Source organism: Lepus europaeus, chromosome 19 (genome assembly GCF_033115175.1).
Source record: "Lepus europaeus isolate LE1 chromosome 19, mLepTim1.pri, whole genome shotgun sequence".
Lineage (NCBI taxonomy): Eukaryota > Metazoa > Chordata > Mammalia > Lagomorpha > Leporidae > Lepus > Lepus europaeus.
Genome location: NC_084845.1, coordinates 68,873,823 through 68,886,873, shown reverse-complemented (window position 1 = coordinate 68,886,873; position 13,051 = coordinate 68,873,823). Strand labels below are relative to the sequence as shown.

At 65.2% G+C, this 13,051-nt stretch overlaps 1 protein-coding gene across 1 annotated transcript; it reads right to left on the bottom strand.

The window, feature by feature from the left end:
* Positions 1-8,160: 8,160 nt before the first annotated feature.
* ADAD2 (adenosine deaminase domain containing 2) lies at positions 8,161-11,873 on the bottom strand. Its single transcript, XM_062176044.1, has 10 exons — positions 11,429-11,873; positions 10,314-10,454; positions 9,960-10,007; positions 9,749-9,874; positions 9,513-9,663; positions 9,266-9,433; positions 8,951-9,180; positions 8,620-8,863; positions 8,361-8,481; positions 8,161-8,265 (listed from the first exon to the last, which is right to left on the bottom strand). Exons 1-10 carry the CDS (start codon positions 11,871-11,873, stop codon positions 8,161-8,163), a joined length of 1,779 nt encoding a protein of 592 aa, XP_062032028.1.
* Between the last annotated feature and the right edge of the window lie 1,178 nt (positions 11,874-13,051).

The following is a 13,051-nucleotide window of genomic DNA, read 5'->3' as shown; positions in this document are numbered from 1 at the left end:
GCTCCCGAGACACAGGTGGAGCTGAGGGTGGGGGGCGTCTGGGGAGGCAAAGCTGGAAAGACGGCTGAGATGTGGAAGGGGCGGGCCCTGAGTGCATTGTGGAGGATGGAGCTGAGGGGGGTGGGGCACGGGCGGACCCTGAGGGCAGGCGGAAGGGACGTGAGAAGGCCAGCGTGGCAGCTGTGGACTCAGGCCCCAGGGAGCATCTGCGCCAGCAGCAGCCCAGGTGCCCTCCTGACCGACGTGGGCACCTGTCCCCATCCCTGTAGACCCCGAGACTCGGCAGGGCATCCCCCAGGCCGTCCCACCATGTACACCCTTTGCATGATGGCACGGTAGTCGAGGGAAGCCCCTGCACCCGTTACAGCCCTGCCCTCCCTGGACGAGCCCCTCCGCTCCCAGCCGTGACCCACAGAAGCTCATGAGCGGCTGGTGGAAACTATGTCCCCGGGCCCCTTGAACAAAACCTGCGAGTCTTTTGCTTCAAATTTTTTTAAAAACAGGGTTTATTTATTTATTTATTTGAAAGGCAAAGTCATAAAGACAGCGTGAGAGACAGAGAGAGAGAGAATGTCCCCTTGTGCAGGTTCACTGTCCAGGTGCCCACAGCAGGCAGGCCAGAGCCAGGAGCCAGGCACTGAGTCAGGTCTCCCACGGGGTGGCCAGGACCCAAGCACCAGAGCCTGTACCTGCTGCCTCCCAGGGGCGCTAGCAAGAAGCTGGGCTGGAAGCACCAAGTGTCTGCGGCTCAAACCAGGCACTCCTGCCTGGGACGCAGGCATCGCACGTCGCGGCTCCGTGCCACAACGCCCACTCTAAGACTCATCTTTTAAAGATGACTACTCGGGGCTGGTGCTGTGGCACAGTAGGTTAATCCCCTGCCTGCAGCACCACCATCCCATACAGGTGCCCATTTGAGTCCCAGCTGCTCCACTTCCGATCCAGCTCTCTGCTATGGCCTGGGAAAGCAGTGGACAATGGTCCAAGTCCTTGGGCTCCTGCACCCACATGGGAGACATGGAAGAAGTTCCTGGCTCCTGACTTCGGATCGGCACAGCTCCAGCCATTGGGGCCATTTGGGGGGTGAACCAGCGGATGGAAGACCTCTCTGTCTCTCCCTCTCACTGTCTGTAACTTTACCTCTCAAATACACAAATGACATCTATAAAGATGACTGTTCTTAGGCAAAGCACTAGAAACAATCGAAGCATGTCACTTATTCTCTTAGCAGGGCCCTGCTGGGGCCCAGGATGCCCCCCTGATGACCCTGGGCCAACCCTTTCCCTCTCTGCCAACTGTAGGGATTGGGCGACTCCTGTAGCTTTCTGATGGGGGTCCACAAGACCCCCACAGGGGCTGTGAGTGCAGGAGCCCAGCCCAGCAGGTCGGCCATGCAGCCTGCGGTGCAGTCTTGGCAACTGATGATACGGAGAAGAACATGGAAATTTCTAGAACCCTCTCCCTTACCGGGGCCAGTCCACCACTCCCTGAGCCACAAATGGGCAGGGAATCCTAGGCAGCCCCCGGAGCCCACGTCGCCCCCTTGCATCTGACCCGAACTCGCTTCCCGTGTGCACAGCTCCGCCCTCGGTGCTGTTGCCGCAGATGGGAGCCGCAGCTCCAAGGAAAGTTCAAACCCAGACTGAGTGAACCCAGCACCGACGCAACAGTAGGTCTCAGCAGGTGCCCAGCTGGAATTCCCTAGAAGGCAGGCGCGGGAAACGGGGACTGGACGCTCACCTGCGGGTCTCGTTCAACACTCTGGTTTGTCTCTTCTCCCGGGCACGCTGTGAGCCAGCGCTTTTCCTTCATGCTGATTGGATGGGATGGGAGTGACGAGCATGTTGCTAGGCAGTTTCTCTATCCCCATTGGCTGAACGGAGGGGCTGCTGTCTCTGAGGCCAGGGGCCAGGGCTGCAGCCAAAGTAGACGACTGGGCTGCACTTCCCGCCAGGCTCAGGGCTCCCGGAGGTCACGGAAACGTCGACCTGCATCTCCGGCCAGACAGGCAGGACCGGGAACTGAGCTGGGGAGGACTGAGCTGGTCCCTCGATGGAATGAGGGTCATAGGTGGAGCCTCACCCCGGTCTGTCGCTGGGACGCAAAGACTATTGCCGTGGCTTTTATAAAGGATGTTACAGCGTGGCAGCTGGAAGCCCTCTGAGAAGACCGTGCGGGGGGTCTTGTGTGTAAGCTGGGAAGCATCAGTGCCGTTGGAGGAGATGCACATCTCAGTGTCCGGGGAGTCCCGCAGGTGCTCATGGGAGCCCTAATGTCAATCAGCCCCTCGGTGGAAGACGGGGCGACCAGGGCTGAGAGAAGGCAAGCCACCTGCCCAAGGCCACACGGTGAGCTCGGCTGCTCCCAGCCCTGTGTCCTGAGTGCCAGCAGGACACGCCTTCCAGGGGCACCAAAAAATCTCAACACAAGAAGATGACAACCCCTGGCCGTGCCGTCCCCAGTGCAGCGAGTCGGCTCGTCCCGGGGGGCCCAGGCACATGGCGCAATGGGGGATGTGAGATCCGGTTCCTTGGCGCTTCCTCTTCTCGTGTGTCCCATGGAGAGGCTGGACAGCAGGTGCTGAGGTCCCTCCGGGTGAGTACAGGAGGCAGAACTGCCACGGCAGCCACGACATATGCCACGGACAGGGGCGTGACCCCTCTTCTGGCCAGAGAGCTGCTCCTCTGACAAAACTAGCCCAGTATCGCTGAGCGCTGTCTGCCACCTGCCGCCTGCCCTCGGCGTCTCGCCCCACCCCCACCGGGGGCCTCACCCCCACCCTCAGCCTGAGGCCCTGTCCCCAGAGTGCCTGGCAGCCCCCACCCGTGCCCTCCCTCCACTCCCTCACCAAGTGATCACTGGGTCCCAGAGCGTTCATGTGGAAAACACGTGAAACTGACGAGGTGTTTGCAAGACCACCTGACTGCGCCTGTCTTGGTGTCCGCCTTGGCCGTCTGTGCCCTGCGTATTTCACGTATCTCACTATCCGTACATCCAGCCCCTTACAGGGGGAGCTGCCCACACGGAGGCCCTTTGCTCTCAGAGCCTTGGAGGCGCGGTGGGCGCCCAGCGGGACAGGGAGCCCTCGCTAGCAGGCCCCGAGCCCCTGGAGCCGAGAAGCCTCCTCAAGTGCCCAGCATCCAGCGGTTCCGTCAAATTCCTGGAGGAACGCACGACCCCTCCCCAAAGGACAGGATGCTGTCCCCTTGGCGCGCAGATCTCAGAACGAGGGGCGCTCGCTCTCACGCTGCCAGAGCACGGCTATCACCCCCACCCCCCGCCGCTGACGCCGCCTAATCTGACCCTAATCTGACGTCTGCAATTTCGGGAGCCTTCGGCAGCCTCTCCCCTGCAGGCCAGGCCTGGCTGGGCTCTGGCTCCCACTTTCACTCCCCGCGACAGCACCCATCCCACCGCCTCTCTGACTCAGACGACCCTCGCGCCTGGGTGAGCCAGCCCCTGCCACCCTCCCTTGGTGTCTGCTCACCGCTGCGGCTGTGTCCTCCCAGCCACGAGCCACAGCAGTGAGGCTGAGCCCCTCCCATGTCACACCTGCTGGGCAGGGACGGGGACTGGGGCAGGCCGACCTGGGCTACCGACGTTCAGATGCAAACACAGGCCAGCCACCGGCCAGACACAAGGCGCCCGCAGGCCGGGCATGCGCTGGCCGGCCCAGTCCCTCCTGCACGCCAGCCAGTCCCCAGGGCTCAGAGCAGGGGCACCACCTGGGTCCTGGCCCAGCCCTGGCCAGCTCGGAGTGGAAAAGGCTGCCGGGTCCAGCGTGCCCATTTCTCAGGTGTGGACGTGAAGGCCCGCGGAGAGGATGTACTTTGGCAAACCTGGATCTGAATCCCAGGCTCTGCGGTCAGCACGGCGCCCTCTACTCCAGGCCCCGGGGTCCCTGCCCGGCGCCCACCTGTACCCAGCCCAGGAATCCGCTCTCCTGAGGAATGAGACAGAGGGGTGACAGGGCTGGTGGCTCCCTTAGCGACTCACAGCCAGGGGCTGGGAGGCGGCCCTCTACAAACGCAGGCCCAGCCCGGCCCAGCCCGCCGGCTTTGGACGGCACGGGGAGAGCGGGAGTCAGGCACTCAGCGGCCACGTGGCTCTCGTGACCCACCCCCGGGCTCCGTGGGACAGGCAACCCGGGCGATTGCTGTCCAGCCTTGCTTCCTCCAGAGGCTCCGCTGTACTTGGCCCGTGACCATCCTGAGTGTCCGCCCCACCCCCTTCAGCTTGCCCCTTCCCAACTCTGCCTCCAGGGCCCGCCCTCCCCCCCCCCCCGCCCCTGGCAACGCTGAAGCAAACATTAAACAATACCAAGAGCTGGTGCTGTGGCTCCTCTGGTGTCCTGGAGCTGACCCTGAGGACTTGGGGCAGGTGCAGAGGTAAGGGGCCCGGTCCTGGGCCAATATCTCCCAAGCAGTTAGCACGAGGTCATGTGGGAGGGGGCGGGGCCTGGACGGAGAGGGCAGGGTGGGAAGGCAGACCTCAGGTGGCCCAAGAAAGAAGAGGAGCAGGCAGAGAGCCGGGTGGTGATGGAGGAGCTGCACGCTCGGCCAGGGAGTTGTAGAATCTGGGCAGGTTCCCAGGAGGCGCCGCCTGGTGCTCCCAGCCCCGGGGGTCCCCAGGAGCAGGCCCTGGGGTGAGGGTAGGAGCACAGGTGTCTTACCTGACGTCCGCTTGTCAGCCTCGGCACCAGCCGCGTGGCGCGAGGCGAGTGCAAGTCTCCTGGGGGTGTTTCCGCAGGGGCTCGCTGGCCGGGCAGCCGAGAGCCTGAGGGTTGGTGGGCGCTGGCCAGCCATGCTCCCGCGTCTGCCGGAACGTTCTGTGGCTCAGCCTTCAGCAGGGGCGAGCACCGTCCCCTCGCTGTCCCCACTTCAGAAAGCTCCGGCCATCTCTCACAGAGCCGCAGACCACCCGCAGGAGATGGGGGAAGGGCCGCCGACCACGGGCAACTGGAGCTCAAGCCCCCGGGAGGCCAGCGTAGGCAGGGAATGACCAGGGTTTAACTGCACAAAAGCGAGCTCCACCCTCGTGCCAGACTCGCGCGACAGTGTTCCAGGGGCTGCAGCCCTCGACACCTTCTAGAATATACGCACAGTGACTTGTCTCCAAGAACAAGAAACCATTCAGATTAGACTTCATTCAACACAGGACTGAGCAAACAAAAGAGCTACTGGCTTTCGTAACAGAAAATCCAGATGGAGTTTGGGTGCGGCTTCCTCCGGCCGTTCTACCAGTGTCCACACACGAGCTCCAAGCCACTGCCTCTTCCCTCTCCCTGCCTGGGTGCGTCAGCTCACCCCTCTGGTCTCCTCACACACACAAAATGGCTGCACGAGCTCCAAAACTGACACCCTCATCCCACCAAGCCTGCCGAGAAAGCTTCTTTTTCCCAGAATCCCAAGCATGTGGGATCGGTGGCTCTGGTCCGCCTACTGACATGTCCTTGAACCAATCACTGGTGGCTCTTGTCCGTCTACTGACATGTCCTTGAACCAATCACTGTGACTACCCTGAGCAGTTGCTGTGAGCTGAGCAGAAGGTAACCTTGACCTCAGCAGAGCCACAGGTGTCAGAATGGGGAGCGTGAAGTCCCCCAGAGGAAAGTGAGGGCCCTCTTCCCGAAGACAGGGAAACGGGCAGCAATCTGGGCGCCATCACCGCGTCAGTCAGACGCTGGCCGGGTGCCAAGCCGGCCCCATTGCTTCCTGCACATGCCTTTATCCTCACCCAGCCTTCTGGGGGCTCCACTGTTACCCCCATTTATGGGGGAGCAAACTGGGCTGCAGGTCGCCTGGCTGTGTGCGAGGGGGTCAGGATTCCAGCCCCGGTCCGTGCTCCTGTCTCTGCATCTCCCTGCCTTCTGGGAGCGCTGGCGGCAGGCGGGGCCACGTGGGAGTGCTCGCACTGCGAGGACGGTCCTCTCGGTGCTCACGTAGTGGTACAGTGGGCTAAGCCTCTTCCGACAACGCTGCCCTCCCCATCAGAGGGCTGGTGAGGGTCCTGGCTGCTCCGCGTCCCACCCAGCTCCCTGCTAATGCCCCTGGGAAGGCAGCGGAAGACGGCCCAATGTTCGGGCCCCTGCCCCACGTGGGAGACCAGATGGAGTCCAGGGCCCGGCACACAGGGACCCTGGCTCGTCGTCTTGCCAGGCGCCCACAGCAAGCCGGCCACATGTCAGCCCCAGGGACGAGGCAGTGAGCAGCAGCAGGACCGACATGGTCAGAGCGTGCCTGGCTACCATAGAGACCTGGGTTGTGAGAAAACAGGATCTCATGGGGCTGGCGTCGTGATGCCATGGGCTAAGCCACCACCTGCCACACCGGGACCCCGTGTGAGCGCTGGCTCAAGTCCCAGCCGCTCCACTTCTGAGCCTGCTTCCTGCTAACGTGCCTGCTCCATCCAGTGCTCCTGAGGCACCTTGTGCCCAGGGTAGGCGGAGAGCAATGGACGATGTCGCCCTCTACGGGGCTGCTAGGAGTGGGCCTGAGGACAGCCACTCCCGAGAGAGGCCAGGAGCCAGCGACAGGGCTGGGCCGTGTCTCTCTTCTACCTGCAGGCTGCACCCCGGGGACCAGCCGGGAGGCTGAGGCCCACAAGGCAGCAGGGGCCGCTGGCCCCCAGGCCCTGTCCCACCCGGGGCTCCCTGCTCAGGGACTCAAAGCGGCACTCGGGGTCAGCGCAGGGCAGAGCTGAGACACCCAGAGCCTGGGCTGCAGGAGAGGGGGACGGGCGAAGGGAAGGCCCCCCACTGTGCCAGCCCGGCTCACGTCACTGCCAGGGTGCAATATGTCGCTGCTGGCGGAGCCTCGGCCGGAGGGGCCGAGCCACGAGGACGCGAACAGCGCTGCCCCGGAAGCAGCGTCCGCCATCGCCCTGCGATGATAAACGAGCTGAGCCAAAGGAGCCCGGCGCCCGTGGAGCCAGGAAACCGGCGTCTCAGGAGACCGGGCAGCCTCAGCAATGCGTGTGGGGGCACGGGCAGTGCACAGGGGAGGACGCACAGGCCCCAGGGCAGGAGGGAAGCCCGGGCCCCAGCAGGCAGGCGGGCAGGAGCAGACTGTCAGACCGTCCTGTGTCCCTGGGGCGGCCACAGCCACACACCAAGGCAGAGAGAAAGGTTGGAGAGAGGACAGCTGGCTCGGGGCTTCCGCAGCCGGCCGGGACCTGGACGACGCTCTGCAGATCCCCGTGGGTCTGTGCCAAGAGCTGGGGGAGGGGCTCGTGAGACTATGGGGGGGGGGGGCATGAGCCCCAGTCTTCCATCCGCAGGGAGCTGGTGGTGTGGGCACAGCCCAAGCTGAGGGCCAGGGTGCCCGGGAGCTGAAGACGAGCATCCCAGCTCCAACTTCCTCTGTTCCATCCTGCACCTGCCCACGCCATGACGGCCATCTCACAGGTGCCACAGACAGACACTATACAGCACACTGCGGCATTGGGGCTCAGCAGGTCTCCGGGCGTCCCTCACATGGAAACCAAGCTCCACATGGTCCCTGGCAGCTCCCAAGGCCCATGGGGACGCAGGAGAGCTGGGGCGTGGGGCGGGGCCCACAGGGCCAGCTGGGGTCCTCCTGCTGCACAGCCCAGCGCCCAGCGGGTGAGCTGCCAGCTCTGCGGGGGCGTGCACTCCTGCAGGCCGCCCTGGAGGAAGGGGAGGCAGAAGCACAGAGCCTGCTGCCACGCGGAGGGCACTGTCCCCTCCCACAGCGAACTGGCAGGACCAGAGAGGGCTACAGGCGGCCACGCCCACCCTGTGCCCTCAGCGCAGGGCTGCCCAGACCTCTGCTGCCTCTGGCCCCCGAGGTACCTGCAAGTTCCCTGCTGCGCCCCCCAGGGGTGGGCCCTGGAAGGGAAGGCAGCCGGGCCACTCAGCTGAGAGCTCCATGCAGGACGCATGGACACAGGGCTCTTCCGGGGAGACGGACAGGCCCCAGCCGCCCACGCAGTACACGCGGCCAGCAACACGCAGCGCACCGGCAACAGCATCTTTATTTTCAAGTACAGGTGCAGCAAGGCCCCACCTCCACCCCCACCCCCACCCCCACAATCCACACAGCCCCTCCCGCCCGCCCCACCCCCACCCCCGCAGCCCCTTCCCAAGAGGCACTGCCCCACAGGGTCCCCCTGGGAGCTGGGCCTTGGCCCCACGTCTGCTTAGTTCCTGAATTTGCCCACGAGCGGTTTCGAGGGCCACGCGCCCAGGCCCTGCTGGTCCAAGAGCAGAGACAGCTGCTGGCGAGCCTCCTGGTAGGGCCCAGCCTAGGGGAGGAGACGGAGTGGGCCTCAAGGGGTGAGAGGGCATGGGGCGAGGGGGGGGACTTGCTGGGAGAAGAGGCTGGAGGGCAGGAACCGACCTTGGCGGCCTCGTAGGTCTTCAGCGCCAGCAGGTAGGTCTTGCCCAGCGCGCGGGCCACCTGGCGGAAGGCCCGGAGGAAGGCTGCCTTGCAGAGGCGGGACGGCGGCCCGAGGCTGCCACTGAGCGGGGAGAAGGGATGGGGCGGTGAGAGGAGGGAGGGAAGGGCAAGGCCAGCCTGCGTGCTGTGACACTGCCCCGGAGCTGGGCTGGACGGCGCGGGGCGGGGGCAGGGGGAGTGACCAATGGCGCATGCTCACTCTGCCTTCACGCGCCCCGTGGTTGCATCCACGACCTCCATGTCAGGGTCCCCCAGGCTCCAGTTGAGGCTCAGGTTGTGGCAGGTGTTGGAGACGGAGTTGGAGGGGGCCACGGGGGGCCCTGAAAACAGGTGAAGGGTGGTGCGAACGTAGGGTGGCGGCAGGCACGGCCCCAAGGCGCTGTCCAGGCTGGGCCGCATGTGCACAGCCCTGCTCACGGTGGGCGGGTCGTGGCAGGGGTCAGCTGAGGACAGAGGCACAGAGCCAGGGGTGAATCTCCCGGCACCCGCCGCGTTCCACCTCCAGCACGCCCTCCACCCCGGCCCCTCACCCAGGACGAGGCTGGTGGCGTAGAGCGGCGGCAGGAAGTGGCCCAGCAGGGCGCCGCCCAGCCCCAGCACGGCCCAGCGCGCCAGCTTGTCGCTGGCCGAGAGGCAGCCCACGTGGGTGTCGCGGAGCGCGGGGGCCAGGTAGCACACCGGCTTCAGCTGCCCGTGCACGTGAGCCTGCAGGCAGAAGGCTGGGCTGTGCAGCAGGCCACCTTCCAAGGTCAGCGGGAGGCTGCAGGGGAGCGGAGGGCGGGGACAAGCACTCAGCATCCATCCAAGGCCCCCTCCGCGCCCCCCGGGGAGCCGCCCACACGCACTAGACGTCGTGAGCCGCTCCTTTGGGCGTGTTGCTGACGTAGAGGTGCAGGAAGATGCGGGGCTTGAGGGCGAAGGGGGGCCCGGGCCCCGGCTGGGGGGCCAGCACCGACCGCTCCTGGCCCTTGGGGCCCCCCTGCGTGGCCAGCAGGAGCTGCCGGAAGAAGAACCTGCAGGTGCCAGGCAGCAAGGCGGTTGGGGCTGCGTCCCGGCCGGCTGGTCCGAGGGCCGACCCCACCCGCTCCTCACCTCAGCAGGGCCCGGCGGGCCACGACCAGGCCGTGGCAGTCATGCAGCTGCCGGCCAGAGAACTCCAGCCGGCCGCCACAGCTGCTGCCGCCCGTGCCCAGGGCCACCAGCTGGTAGATCTCCTTGGTGTGGCCCTTGGCACCCGGGATCTCTGCAGGGAGGGCAGAGACGGCTCAGCCCGCGCCGGGGGCCCGAGGGGTCCCTCCAAGGAGAAAGGGGAATGCGGCGGTCCCTACCCCTTTCCAGGATGACTGCGGCCACAGTCCCCTTACAGGCCCAGTACGGCGAGTTTTCGTCCAGCAGGTGGTCAAAGCCGGCGCTGACCACAGCCGCACAGCGCTGCTCGTGCGTCAGGATGTTCTCTGTGCGAGGGGGACACGGCGGAGGTGGGGACCCCGGGCCACGCCTCTCCCCGGACTTGGGTCTAGGCCACCCGGAGCCGCCTACCTGCACTCAGGGAGGACAGGGGAGGCTTGCTGGGGGTCTGCTGGGGATCTGTGAGAGAGGCGAGAGCGCCCGCTGCGGCCCGGGGCTGGGGGCTGTGTTCCCGGGGGGGGGGGGGGGGGGGCGTTTCCACCTTGCAGACAGAAGATCTGCTTCCACTGCTCCTGCCCCAAGGACGGTGTGCAGGGGGGTGGGCAGGGGGAGGGAGGGGTGTCAGCGCACATCTCCCTCCCTGGCACCCCAGTGCCCAGACACCCTCTCCGGGGACACGCACTCACACGCGTGCGCAGGCCAGAACCACTGCAGCCTCCCCACGAGGCCTGCACACCTCGGGTCCCTGGGCCTGGCCCTCCTGACCTGGGCTCTCCAGCTGGCTCCGGATGTAGCGGAGGGCCGAGAGCGCCGCCTGCTGCTTGGCCTCGGTGTTGGTGCTCGCGGTGCCTGCCGGGCACACCACCCCATCCAGCTCCACGTGCGCCGAGAAAGGGAAGCACGCACCTGGAGAGGGAGGGGGGAGGAGACGCCGGGCTCAGCCTGGAGGGGCCCGGTGGACTCCGAGGTCAGCCAGAGGAGCAGCGAGGCCTGACCGTCCTCCTCAATGCCAGGGCTGAGCGCTGCACCCCAGCTACAGCGACCGAGCTCTCAGCCAAACCAAGCAGCCACGGGCGCCTCCACTTCACGGAGGAGGTGCGGAGAGGCTGATGGGTGGCCCTTCTCCAGCGACCCTGTGTCGGTAAGACTTTTCTACCAAACGCTCCCACTGCAGGTGTTACAACAAACCAAACAGCTGTCAAAGAACAACGACCCAAACCTCTCGAGCTGGACTGCCGGGTCACAGTGCTCAGTCGGGGGACGGGGGGCCCCGATTTCTGCACTGAGATCTGTGAGCTCCAGAGGGCAGCAGGGCCAGCAGGTACACCCAGGTGCAGAAGGCATGCCAGCACCACGTGGTAGCCACCACGGCCACACCTCAACCTGGCCAGGATCTTGCACCGATGAGGAACCAGCCATGCGACAGCTAGGCAGACCACGTCCGCTGACGGGGCATGACTGCAACACCCGGCACCTTGTGACTCCAAGCGTCAAGGAGGTGATGGTATTTAACCAATGTCCAACTGGCAGGATTTGGCCAGTGAGCTGTCATCTCTAAGTGTCCAACTGCAAGGAGCTAGGCCCCACGGTCACTTGCGAGCCTGGCAGGGGATGTACGCAGTGGCCATGTGCACCGTGCTGGCCCCTCCAAGCTCTGCTCCACGATGCCCAAGCCCCGCACCCAGGGCTCCTATGGCAACTGTAATGGTGCAATCGGCCCTTTGAAAACCTGAAAAGACTGGGGTGCACCCGGTGCGGGCCTCACACAGGGCGGGTCTAATGGGGGCCGCCAAAGGCCCAACACCCAGGCCCGGCTCACAGCTCCTCTGTCCGGCTCACAGCTCCTCTGTCCGTTCTCTAGCCCACCCCCTGCCGCTCACCTGCCCTGTGGTCCTCCCGGAAGAGGAGGGAGACGCCCAGGCCCGCGGCGTACTGGGTCAGCAGGGACACGGCCTGATCCGGGGGCGGATCTTTGCGCGGCAGGCTCAGCTGTCGGGGGGACCTCGGGCAGTCGCTGGCGGGATCCGCGACCCTCGGGGCTTTCCCCCCCTGTCCGCCCACCTCCTCCCGGGCCCGGGCCTCCCCGACTGCGGTCACCGCGCCGGCGGGCCCGCCGTCCCCCACCACCGAGGCCTGCGCCTTCCTGCGCCCCTCCGGGTCTTCCTCCGCGCTGGGCACAGGCGCGGGCTCCCAGGCGTCCCGGCCCACGCTGGCCGGAGGGCGCCAGGGGTTGGTCCCGGGGCTGATCTGCAAGGAAGCCGCCAGGCGGGGCTTCCTGCGGCCGCCATCATCGGCGCCAGGAGCCGAGCTGGCCAGCGACGCCATGGCCGCCCTCCACGCCGGTTCTGGGGCGGCTCTTCCACGCGCGCCGTTCGTCTGCCCACGTGGGCAGCACGCGCGCACCTCGCCGCGAGCCTCCGCCCCACCGCGCCACCGGCCAATAAGACCTGGCCGCAGAGCTGGGGGCGGAGGGGCGACTGGCCAATGGGAAGGCCGGGCTCCCGGAGCCGACAACCAGAGCCTGCACCTGCGAGGTGGGCGAGCCGGCCTGGGGGGCTAGCGGGGACCGCGGCTCCCACCAGCGTCTTCTCTAATCTCCGGTGGGCTTGGAGACTCAAAGACCAGGCAACAGCGTCTGGGGGCTTCGGGCCAGCTTCACGCCCCAACTCCTGCCCCTGGGCACCTGCAAACCCACAGCCCATCACAGCCCTTAACACCTGAGCTGCCCCCCACAACAGGTAGAATCCACATTTTTATTTTTTAAAGATTTATTTTATTTATTTGAAAGGCAGAGAGAATCTTCCACCCATTGGTTCAGTCCCCAATTGGCCACAGGAGCCTGGAGCTTCTTCCAGGTCTCCCACGTGGGTGCAGGGGCCCAAGCACTTAGACCATCCTCCACTTCTTCCCCAGGCGCATTAGCTGGGAGCTAGATCAGAAGTGGGGCAGCTGGGACTTGAACTCGGTGCCCATAGCTCTCTGCTATGGCCAGGGAAGCAGTGGAAGGTGGCCCAAGCGCTTGGGTCCCTGAGCCCATGTGGGAGACCTGGAAGAAGCTCCCGGCCCATCCATGTCCATTGTGGCCATTTGGGGGAGTGAACTAATATGAAAATAGTATAAAAATACTTAGGAATAACTTCAACATAAAAGCAAAAGAATTTGTACACTAAAAAAAAAAATGCATAGCTTTTTCACAAGACACATTTTCCAAGAGCTTTTTGAGAACCTGGGAATTGATTCTTCAAAGCAGTGGTTCCGTAGGTGTAGTCCGTGGGCCGGCACCAGCATCGCCGTCACCTGGGTCTGTTGGCACCAGACCCACTGAATGAGAAACTCGGGCCGCCAGCCAGCCACCCAACAAGGCCTCCAGGTGAGCCTGATGCACGCCGAGGCGGAGACTCACCGGGGAGGGTGATGGGCTCAGACTCGTGACTGACGGTGATTCTCCAAGCAAGGCCCCAGGCGAGCAGTATCCAGGGCACCTGGGAACCCATGGGCAACGT

Coding starts and splice junctions, on each gene's coding strand:
- ADAD2 (XM_062176044.1), bottom strand. CDS start 11,873: ATGGCGTCGCTGGCCAGCTCGGCTCCTGGCGCCGATGATGGCGGCCGC. Junction 9,434..9,512: donor GCCCGCCGGGCCCTGCTGAG/GTGAGGAGCGGG, acceptor TGGCACCTGCAG/GTTCTTCTTCCGGCAGCTCC. Junction 8,864..8,950: donor CGCCACCAGCCTCGTCCTGG/GTGAGGGGCCGG, acceptor CTCTGTCCTCAG/CTGACCCCTGCCACGACCCG.